General features: G+C 36.4%; 1 protein-coding gene across 1 annotated transcript in view; it reads left to right on the forward strand.

Annotated features, from left to right (window-relative positions):
* WHSC1L1 (Wolf-Hirschhorn syndrome candidate 1-like 1) overlaps positions 1-12,186 on the forward strand; it is a 146,869-nt gene that overhangs the window by 121,305 nt on the left and 13,378 nt on the right. Inside the window, exons 16-19 of the mRNA XM_006859952.1 lie at positions 2,167-2,323; positions 6,936-7,138; positions 8,025-8,137; positions 9,044-9,313. Of these exons, the coding sequence (XP_006860014.1) occupies positions 2,167-2,323; positions 6,936-7,138; positions 8,025-8,137; positions 9,044-9,313 (743 nt within the window). The remainder of the gene's footprint in view (positions 1-2,166; positions 2,324-6,935; positions 7,139-8,024; positions 8,138-9,043; positions 9,314-12,186) is intronic.

Consider the following 12,186-nt stretch of genomic DNA (forward strand, 5'->3'; position numbering starts at 1 on the left):
ACTTTATAATGATACCACCTACTTCCAAAACAAAGATGGACATAGGTCTGACTTATTTCATAATGCAATAAAATTAGACTAAGGCATTTATAAAATGCTTTCTTATTCTGCTGGCGCCTTTATACAATTAGATTAATTTCACTTTGGCTTACTTTGTTTTCAGTATTGACCTTGACATGAATTGAAATTATTTTTAGCCCTCTGTTTGCTTAGCTTGAACCATATCTTGCTTTTCTTGCATCCTAAAGTAGTTTTCTTGCATAGTACCAAGGTGGCGCGTTCATTTTTTTTTTTTTTCCTACTTCCCTTCTGTATTTTTGACATCTTTATCATGATTCTCATTGATGATTCTGAGTCTGTATTTCCTCTGAAATAAGACTTCAAATTCATGACTATTAAATTATGCTTACAATGGCCAGCCTGACTTCCCCTTTATAAAGCTTATCTGGGCATTATCATGTGGCCTCTAGCTGTTGCAAAGACTGTTCCCAGTGTTGGTCATGCCTTTCCAATGGAAAGATGAATTATCTCATTTTACTTGAAATTTACCAAAGAATTCCCTAACTAGATTAGCAGTCAGGCAGCTAATCTCTAGGTTGGAGAATTGAACCAATTAATCCACATTGAAATTTGCAGACAAAGGAAAAAAATCCCAATGGTTGAAGTAAAAGCTTTTAAGCAGAGGAAATATAGTAATTTAACTCATCACTGATTATATATGGATTCCCTTTTTGTTTTCATAATATGTTAATCAGAAGTTTGAAAGTGTGGGAAGACAAAATTTTCTGGAAATCTGATAGCAAATACTTAAATGGATGGAGCATATGATTTGATATAGTCGTGTCGCGGGCTCTTAACCTTTTGTTTATTAGACTTTAAATCTCTATACACTCATGGGTTATAGACCTGATTTTCCAATGGAAAGAGGTTGGGTTTTTTTTTGGCAGCAAATGTCTCATATTTCATTGTCAATGATGAACAATCTCCTTTATCATTGTCTATGTTGAAATACATATTAAAAAAAAAAATACTTAACCCCTTTTCCCCCAAAGAAATACTGTATTTCTTTGTATTTAAAAAATAATATTTTATTTGCCACACCTATTTTGGTCTTAATCCAGTGATTATTTTGTGTATCTAAAAGGATAGGATTTTGCTAGGGAGCTGGGAAGGACTTATTTGTGTGTAGTACTTTATTTTACTACACTAATACTTGGTGTTGTGCTTGTTAAGCTATAAAGCAGTGATTTCTCAAAATGAGGTTAGAAAAGACCTGAGAACAAAACTTTTTATCTGTTTGATATTTTTGAAAACATTACAGAAGGACACATTTGCAGAAAATAAGTTGCATGACTTTCTATTTGGCTGTGACTTTGACAGTTAAATGTGATAATCCTAGTTTTGTTATGGTGATCAGACACTAATTAACAGTTATATATTTCTTCAGTTGATAAAAAAAAAATTCCTACTTTTAATTTAATTGTTTTTGTGGTTGATAAAATATTGGAAACCAGGGGATTTGTGGTGATGAAAAAGTTGGCACACCACTGGTAGATAGCCTTTTGACCATATTTTCACTGAAAAAGTAATGATATTGTGACTGCTAGTTCAACAAAGTACTTTCTTCTTGCTGTTCATATGGGAAGAAAAGAATAACTGATAGATCTATTATCTATATTCATTCTTGCTGATTGATTGCAAAGGGATTTAGTTAAGTGGTCGCAGTGGATTAAAATACAAAGATGACTGTTGCTTTCTTTTAACTTTGAAAAAAGAAGAAAGCAAGTTTCTTTACATTTCTTTGAAAAACTTGCTCTCCAATCTACTCAGTTTAAAGATTATAGCCCATACTGTTCTATGTTAAGTGTCTTAGCTGACAACCTCAATAGTCCATACTTGGGAGAGGTAAAGAATACAGTAATGTTTTGGGTACTATGCAAAAGCTTTGAGTTTCTGGTTACTAAAGCCCTCAAAAAGGATGAAAGTCACTAAATCTGTTCATTTGCTACCTATTTTAATCCATCACTATAGGTATGACTTTATCCCTTTGTTATCATCCCCCAATTTGAATCAAATTGTATGCACTTGAAAGGTAACTTTCTCCTTTTTCTTTCTTTTTCTCTTTTCCTCTTTTCTCAGTTATTAAGACTGTTTATTTGTTTCAAGGTGGAAGATTACTATGCTGTGAATCGTGCCCAGCTTCCTTCCACCCGGAGTGCCTGAGCATAGACATGCCAGAAGGCTGCTGGAATTGTAATGACTGTAAAGCTGGCAAGAAACTACATTACAAGCAGATTGTTTGGGTCAAATTGGGAAATTACAGGCAAGTTTTTTCAAGGACAAAAACGTATTCTGCCGTTGAGACACAGGTTCAGAGTCTGTATAAGTGGTAGGCTATAAGTAGAGCTGCCAAGAGCTAAAAATAATAGTAGGCCAGAAAGTAAGCCCACTGCCATAGAGTGAATTCCTTCAGAGTAGACTGTCCTCCCTGTAGGGTTTTCAAGACTGTGTATCTTTCTGAAAGCGACTACCACATCTTTCTCCAGTGGAGCGGCTGGTTTGTTTGAACCATTGACCTTTTATTTTAGTTGGCAGCTGAGTGCTCTACCAACTGTGCCACCATAACTCTAGCAGGGCTGGTGATGATGGTTGCGTGCCACCAAGTAAGTTATGACTCATAGTGAACCTATGTAGGATTTTCCGAGGCTGTAAATGTTTGTGGAGGCAGAAAACCTCCCTCAGAGTGACTGGTAAATTCTTTTCTCCCTCAGAGTGTCGGGTAAATTTGAACTACTGACCTTATATTTAGCAGCCCAACTTGTAATCCACTACATTTCCAGGACTCCTTCCTTTAAAAAGAAAGATAGAACACAAACGTATCTTAAGCATGAGCTTACAGGTGATTTGGAAGGTTTGGTTACTGTTGGATTTTTCTCAGGAGAGTTGACTTTTGTTTTTAAGTTCTGAAAGTTACTTTACTCAAATGAGCTAGGTACTACTTTGTTGTTGTTGTGTGCCATGGAGTCGGTTCCAACTCATAGCGACCCTGCATAGGGTTTCCGAGGCTGTAAATCTTTACGGGAGCAGAAAGCCTCATCTTTCTTCCACAGAACAGCTGGTAGTTTCAAACTGCTTACCTTGCGGTTCACAACCCGATTCGTAACCACTACGCTACCAGAGCTCCTTAGGTACTACTAGGTTTTGGAATAAAGAGTCTTATGTGGACCTTATAAAAATGTTTTCTTTGTTTTAATTAGATTTATATTGATTTTTTTATTTCTAATAAAATCTAGTCCTGGTGTGGTGCTGTGGGTTAATGCGCCAGACTGCAAAGCCATTTGAACTGCAAGGTCGGTGGTTCAAGCTCACCAGCTGCTCCTTGGAAACTCTATACAGGATCACTATGGGTTGGAATCAACTCGACGGCACTTAACAGCAACAACAATAAAATCTAAAGAGTTTATATACTAGCCAAGAAGTATTTGGGTTAATCATTTTCTTTGCTTGAATTGTGTTCATTTTAGTTCTAACAAGAAGCCCTAAGCTGTTTTCAGGAGAAATAGTATTTAATGAAGAGTCGTTAGTTCATAAGGGCATGAAGCATATGAAGTATGTGATTACCACTATTTTAATAAAACTTTCTACTTTTAAGGAGCCTATTTAAACAAACCTTCACTGACATGGTATATTGATGTAGTTTTAAGCTTTCCACTCTCTACCTTTTGAGTTATATGCTCATCGTTTTACTAAGAAAATAGATACTATTCAAGACAGCACAATAAAGCTCTGCTTTTTGTTTAGAACACTAAGTAAAATATATTTCCATAGGATTGTAAATATATTGTGTTTTTTTTTTGTTGTTGTTAGCAAAGGATGTTGTTTACTCTAATTTGGCCAAGAAATGGGTGCATGTTTTAAATAATACAGCTAGCTTACCAAATGAATTTTAAAAACTTAAGGGACAGTGAAGGTAAGAAGACCTTTAAAAAAATGACATGAAGTCTCTGAGTTCTAAAAAAAAAAAATTTTGGCAGTTTGAGTACACAAGCAATTTTATACTGTTTGTCAAAAAACACAACAGAGTTTTTAAAAGTCAAACGCCAAACCAAGGTGAAATCATTGCTCTTCTGTGTTACATAAAAATGACAGATACCTCACTAGAAAAATGGGCAAAGACGAGAAAGAGTCATTTTACAAAAGAATAACAAATACAAGTAAACATGGGGGAAATGCTCAGCCTTTCTAAAAATAAATGCACATTAAAACAGAGATTTTACTTTCAATTAACAGACTGACAAAGGTTTAAAAGAAGAATAATTTTGCATTTAATGAGGGAATAGGAAAATGAGCGTTTCCTGGAAGGCAGTCTGGCATCATGTATCAAAATTCCCATCTTTATACCCTTTGACCAAGCACTTCTGTTTCTATTGAAAGGCAAAATTGTGTTTACGGGGATGTTTATTACAGCATTATTTATACTTACAAACATTTGAAATATTCCAAATGCTCAGTCATTAGGGAATTTGTCAAATGAATTATGGTGTATCCGTGAGTCAGAATTAACTGGCAAACAACTAACAGTAACATCTGTAATGTAAATTGGAGGCCAGTAAAAGGATAGGGCAGGTCTGCATAGTTAAAATAAAAAGATATGCTAATACGTATTTAAGACCTATTAAACAACATGTTTCCATGTGTTTATACAAAAGCTGCAGCATACATAGATATAAGTAAAATGTATTAGTAATACCAGGAAAGAAACATTTCTAATGTTACTGTTCTGAGGTATGAGATTTTAAGTGAACATATTTTTACTTTTTTTATTATGGATTTCTACAGTGTTTTAATTTTAAAAAGAAGTACTTATTGTTTAATTTAAAATATATCTCTTCTAGAGTAGGGAGGGATGTGCAGTGTTTGACAATTAATAGATAAGACATCACTGGATAAGAAATACCTAAGAGAGTGTGAAAAACCTTTAGATCTTTAAATAAATTACGAAGTGTTTCTTTAAGGGAAAAGAGTTGTGAGTATAAAAATGTGTTTGATTTAATTTAATCTTAATGCTTAAATTTTCTTCAGATTTTAAGAAAGCCCAAACCAGTATTCCAATTCAGATCACAGTCAATGAGATTTTATATGTAGGTCAGATTCTTCTTATATGTTTTGGAAAGCCTCCATCCATGAACTAATTCTTAATGTATTTCTTTCCATTCAGGCCCAACTAGGCTACATGAAGTCGTTTATTTTAAATAACTAGTTACTGTCCAATGTGAAGATTCCTGGGGGAAAATATGAGGACTTAGAACAACCCCTAGGAGAAAATGTGTCTCATCCTAACTCACCCTAGTGCATGCAGTAATCATGTACACATTTAATGCCTTAAAATGGTTTTGAAAATAAACACAGTAACCATTTCCTGGCCTTCTTTGAGAATAAACCAAATACTGGAATAGTATTTTAGGAGTTTTAGCCTGGACTCCTTCAAATGAAACTTGTTCGAGTACTGCACTATTATATTCATCTGGGAATACAGCCATGTCATTGTTTTTCTTCTGAATAACAATGTCTGTTAAATACATGGTTGTTGTTGTTGTTAAATGCCATTGAGTAGGTTCCAACACATAACCACCCTCTATAGGGTTTCCAAGGAGTGGTTGGTATGTTTGAACTGCTGACTTTGCAATTAGCAGTCCAGCACTTATCCTACAGCACCACATGGTTACAGTTGTTGTTAAGTGCCATCGAGTCAGTTCCGACCCATAGCGACCCTGCCTAGGGTTTCCGAGGGCATATATAAATAAGAGACTAAAAAAGATGTAAGTTCTGTGTATTTACTGTTCATATTGGTACTATTATATACAAAAGCCCATTTTGATGATCACCAAGATTGACTCGTTTTGACTTTTAGCTTTCAATTCCTGGCTTGTGCAATAGGTGGAAGCTATTAAGTACTACTGTTAGTATCACTAACTGTAGTATTAATACTACAGTATTAAGAATTACAGTTTAATTTAGTGACTGTTGGGGTATTCAGTCATTAAAGGATGAAACAATTATGTTTTTATTATGGTTTAAGATAAAAATTTAACATACTAATATGAAAACTAAGGAGTTCTGGTAGTGTAGTGGTTACGAATTGGACTGTGAACCGCAAGGTCAGCAGTTCGAAACTACCAGCAGTTCCGCAGGAGAAAGATGAGGCTTTCTGCTCCCGTAAAGATTTACAGCCTCGGAAACCCTGTGCAGGGTCGCTATGAGTCGGAACCGACTCCACGGCACTTAACAACAACAACAAAAATATGAAAACTAGAACATTTGACCAAACGGTGTTTGCCTTACTTAATTAGAGATTCTGAAAATGCTAATTTGAATAAGAGTGAGTAGTCATTCGTTAATGTATTATCTACTCCCAAAATGATTATCTATCTTAAATACTAGAAATTAACTTTTACCTTGAAAGATAGTGGTAGTATTTAAGTATGTTGAGCTTGGGAAAAAAAACATGACTTTTCTAAAATTGCAATTGAGCTTGAAGTAGTATTGATAATATTTGAATTCTTAAGTTGGATAGTGTAGTCAGTGTGTTTTGTCCTTTATAACTTGTATTTACAGATGTGAAGGGGCTTCAAAAAGTTTGTGGAAAAATGGAAATAAAACATGATAGAATTTTTTCATGAATTTTTAAAGCTCCCTTGCATATTCTTTTGTAAATATAAAGTATTCTTTTGATTATTATAATTGGAATGGGTGTCAGGGCCTAGTTTGGTAAGACTGTACATTCTTTTCATTAGCTTTTAAGTAGTGTCTAATTTGGGCAGGATTTAGAAACTAAACGAAATTTATAAAGTATTCACCTTTCTTTTCCTCATACCAATCCAGTAAAGAATAGTGTGATTTTCTGTCGTCTTAGCTGAAATTGATTTTGTTTTCAGATGGTGGCCAGCAGAGATCTGCAACCCCAGGTCTGTGCCACTGAACATCCAGGGCCTTAAACATGACTTGGGGGACTTCCCTGTGTTCTTCTTTGGTTCTCATGACTACTATTGGGTACATCAGGGCAGAGTGTTCCCTTACGTTGAAGGAGATAAAAGCTTTGCAGAGGGACAGACTAGTATTAACAAGACATTCAAAAAAGGTAAGTTGTATGAGTTCTACAATGACTCTTTTTTTTTTAAGACTCTAACGTTTTCCTTTTCAGCATCTCCTAACTTATATATGAAATATTTCTGGTATTAGACTATTTCACAAAGCATTATGATGCAGCATCTTCAAGTTTCCAATTAAATTGGAACCAGGTTTAAAAACACATTTCAATACAGTAAACATAGTGCCGTGTATGAGAGAGGCTTTTTATAGATGTAGAAATTATTCTGGACATAGTCGTCTTCATCAGTGAAGCTTCTTTACCACAAAAAGAATAGTGAAAGTTTCCCCTGAAGCTTTTGCAACAAGTTAACAGGAAGTGTTGGCTCTCTGGGTAAGGCAAAATGAATTTAAATCTAGTTTTTTGTTGTTGTTGTTGTTAGTTCTGTCAAGTCAGTTCTGACTCTTAGGGATTCTGTAGGGTTTCAGAGGCTGTTAAATCTTTACAAGAGCAGAAAGCCTCATCTTTCTCCTTTACTGGGCTCGAACCACCAACTTGTGGCTAGCAGCCCAGTGCTTATCCTACAGAGCCTCGGCACCCCTTTTAAATCTTTAGCACAACAAGAAAAAAGCATCTTTTTTTAAAAAAATAAAAAGCTTCTCTTTGGGTCACTTGGTAACCTCTGGTCATTGAAGTAGAGCTTTTCTTTGAGGTAGCAGCTTGCACAGAACAGTGTTCTATCATAAATTAGTTTAAACCTGTTTGTTTCAGAGTTACCCTATGCTAGACATAATTGGTAAAGGCCTGAATATAATTTTTAAAATAAAATCTAAGACTAGATGCAGTTCAGTGGAAAGGCAATGTAAAATTACACTCCTGATGGTTTTTGTTTGTTTGTTTTTTGATATTTGAATGCTTTGCTTCATCTTATTGGCAGCACTGGAAGAAGCTGCAAAACGTTTCCAGGAATTGAAAGCACAGAGAGAAAGTAAAGAAGCACTTGAGATTGAAAAAAACTCAAGAAAACCTCCACCTTACAAGCACATCAAAGTGAGTCTTTCCTCTGGAAACATTGGTATTTGACATGCAAGATGAAATCATCACACCTTTTTTGACTTATGAGAACTTTTGCTAAATATCTTCTTCTATATAACAAACTGAAACTTTTTGTTGAAAGCTTCAAGAGGGAGCCTTAGCTCACTAATGTGCCGTGAGAATCAGGGCTTTGACAACCCTTCTCACACCGAGGATTGCACATATGATGTGAAATCCTGTTCACTCTACCAAGCTATCCTGCACCGAGATAATTATGTAGATATTTCCAGAAAACCCATGTTGTTGTTGTTGAGTGCCGTTGAGTCGATTCTGACCCATGGCGACCCTGTATAGGGTTTCCAAGGAGCAGCTGGTGAGCTTGAACTGCCGACCTTGGAGTTCAAACGACTTTGCGGTCTGACGCATTAGCTGATAGTGCCACACCAGGATTCCAGAGTACCCATAGGCAACCATATTTATCTTGTTTTTAGTTATGAAATTTCTATCAACTAGTGGAAGGAGAAATACACACGATAGATATGTGAGAATTCACATCAGGGATTGATATTTTTGTCAACTAAGGAGAGGCAGTTATTCCTAGTTTTTGTTGTTGTTAAGTGCTGTTGAGTTGGTCCCAACTCATAGCAACCCTGTCATAAACTTTCTGATGAGCGGTTGGTGAGTTTTAACCACTGATCTTGCAGTTCAAACCAACCTTGTGGTCCAATGCCTGTCCTACAGTGCCACACCAGGGCTCTAATCCCTAGCTTATTTGCAGGAGAAAAAAAAGATAGAAAGCCTTTCTGCAAGACACCACACAAGACAGTAACAGAGCCCAGAATAGAAATGTTTTTGCTCTTCTGTTCAAATTGCTAATACTTAATCTGCTACTGCCTTCTCATTTGTGATTTTGTTTTAAAGGCTAACAAAGTTATAGGAAAAGTACAGATCCAAGTTGCTGACCTGTCAGAGATTCCCCGCTGTAACTGCAAACCAGCTGATGAAAACCCTTGTGGCTTGGAATCTGAGTGTCTGAACAGAATGCTGCAGTATGAGTGCCACCCACAGGTGTGCCCCGCTGGAGATCGTTGCCAGAACCAGTGCTTTACAAAGAGACTCTACCCCGATGCAGAAATCATCAAAACAGAGCGAAGAGGCTGGGGCCTCAGGACCAAAAGGAGCATTAAAAAGGTAGCTCTTTGTGGGTGGAGGGGGTTGGAATAAACCAGGACTTAAGTAAGTTTCCAATCACATTGGAGCCAGGTTTAAAAACACATTTCCGAACTATAAACATAGTATACTAATAGTGCTCTGTGTGAGAGCCTTTTCTTCAGTGAACTTTCTACAGAACTAGAGATTATTTTGAACATGGTAATAAAATATACAGGATCTTTGAATGATCTCTGCTCAGTCATGAAAAGGAGAAAGAGCATTGTTCAGTTTCTATTTGAGACATATTTTACTTGTTAAATGAAATAGACAAACTATTTTAGTAAAGACAAAGTAGTAAAAGTTAAGAAAGCACTGCAGCAGGTGCTACCTCTAGCCAAGGCTGAGTCACTTGGCGTCCCTGAGACGTAGTGCTTCATCTTTAAAATGGATATCATGATCACTGCCCTACATATTTAAAGGTTGTTGCGAGTTTCCAATTAGATTACATAGGGGGGGAAATTACAGAAAGTTCAGATTTTTAGTACTTATGTAAATTATCTTCTTTTTTTATATTTGAGACAGCTTTTCAAAGTATTCTCTTTGTTTAACGCAAGAAATGCATGGACATTATAGTGAAACATTTAAATGCAAATAACTCAAGGGAAAATTAAAATCAGCAGTAAATCCTACTCAAACAATGTCTCTCAAAACTTTAGAGTGAGAATCTCCTATGGCCCTTGTTGAAAACCTTGTCTTACTGAATAAGAATATCTGAGATGGGCTAACATTTATATTTTAAAACAGGGCCATTCTCAACTTCATTCCTGGGTATGCAAAATTTGGAGATATATTCACTGAGAAAATACAGACCTAGTGGGAATTTAAAATTACTCAACGTTTTTCTGCTTTTTGAAAATAGCCTTGTTAGTTAAAAATCAAACATTTGAATGTAGTGAAATCAAATAGTACAAAAAAAATATTGAAATTCTTCCTTGATCCCTTCAATTCCTGGTATCCTCATTAGAGTTAATCACGGTTAGTAGTTTGGTATATGTTGTTGTTAAGTGCTATCAAGTCGGTTCCCACCAATAGCAACCCTATGTAAGGTTTCTGAGGAGTATGGTTGGTGAGCTTGCACCGCCAGCCTTGCAGTTCAAACCAACTTTGCATTCCAGTACCTTAATCCATAGCACCACACCAGGATAGCCTTTTAGAATTTATTCTGTGCAGTTATAAATAAATATGTATTCCTATGTATTTGCAGAACTTCTGAGATATAAATATGATCATAGATCTGATCTCTTTTTCTCTTATATGAACCATAATATCAGTAGTTCAAACCCACCAGCTGCTCCTTGAAAACCCTACACAGGATTGCTGTGAGTCAGAACCAACTTGTCAGCACTTAGCATTCTTTAATAAATGGAGATATAGACATGTACACATAGTTTTTAATTCTATAGTGAACATTCTTTCATCTATCTTTGTGTATCTATTTCTGTAGGTGCATAATTTCTGTAGGTGCATAATTTCTGTAGGTTAGATTGTTCAGAATTCACTCAATACATATTTATGAAGTTTTTTCTTTGTGATAGGTAAGGAGCCCTGGTGGCACTGTGAGGTAAACATTGGGCTGGTAACTACAAGGTTGGCTGTTCAAACCCATCAGCCACTCCACAGGAAAAAGATGAGTGTATGCTTCCATAACTATTTACAGTCTTGGAAACCCTATAAAAAAATCACTATGAGTCAGAATTGATTCAATGGCATAGATTTTTTTGATGTTTCGATGTGCCAAGCACTAATTCAGACACATAAAACACAATTATGAGTGAGACATCTGCTTATTTAAATAAATACATAATGTTGTTGTTGTTGTTGTTAAGTACCATGGAGTCTGCTCCAACTCGTAGTGACTCTGCACAGGGTTTCCGAGGCTATAAATCTTTATGGGAGCAGAAAGCCTCATCTTTCTTCCTTGGAACAGCTGGTAGTTTTGAACTGCAGACCTTGAGGTTAGCAGCCCGATTTGTAACCACTACGCTACCAAAGCTTGTTAAATACATAATGTTAAGTACCATGAAATGCTGCAAAAAAAATACTGTAAAAGAATAGCTGGTATCAAGGATTGCTATTTTAAATTAGTTGGTCAAGGAGGTGATATTTGACCTGAATGTGTGATGGCACAAGTCATGCAGATATATTTAGAAGAGGATTGCAGATGGAAAGAAAAGCAGGTAAAAAGTCTCAGCATACTCTAGAACAGCAAGAAAGTTAGTGCACCTAGAAAAGGTAGGCACTTAGAGGAATGGTGGCTAAGAGATGAGATGATTTAGGAAACCAGGAGTTAAAATAATATGAGGCTTTATAGGACGTGGAATGGGATGGTTTTTCTAGAAGATTTTAGAAGGGAGTGACTTCGTCTGACTTGATGTATTTGTTTTCTGATGCTGCAAAACAATGTGAGTATACCATAAACATGGACTCCTGGTGTGGGATCCTGGTGTAGGATCAGTACTGGACTGCTAGCCACAAGGCTGGCAGTTCACACCTACCAACTACTCTTCGAAAACCCTGTACAGGGTCACTGTAAGTCATAATTGACTAGAAGGCACTTAACAACACCAACATACCACAAGCACAGAAACATAAAACAACACATATTTCACTTTCTCACAGTTTCTATGGGTTAGGGATCCATGCAAGGCTTAACTGTGTCTGCTGCTCAGGGCCTCACAGGGTTGCAGTCTAAGTGTTAAACAGGAAACCTTGGTTGTTGACAGAACTCTATTCTTTGCTACTCTAGGTCTGAGAGCTTCTGTTTGTGTGTGTGTGTGTGTGTGTGTGCGCGCGCGCATGCGCGCGCGCTCTGACTACTGATCCAGAAGCAGCTCTCAACTTCCACAAGCCAC

The sequence above is a fragment of the Chrysochloris asiatica genome, unplaced genomic scaffold (genome assembly GCF_000296735.1).
Source record: "Chrysochloris asiatica unplaced genomic scaffold, ChrAsi1.0 scaffold00035, whole genome shotgun sequence".
Lineage (NCBI taxonomy): Eukaryota > Metazoa > Chordata > Mammalia > Afrosoricida > Chrysochloridae > Chrysochloris > Chrysochloris asiatica.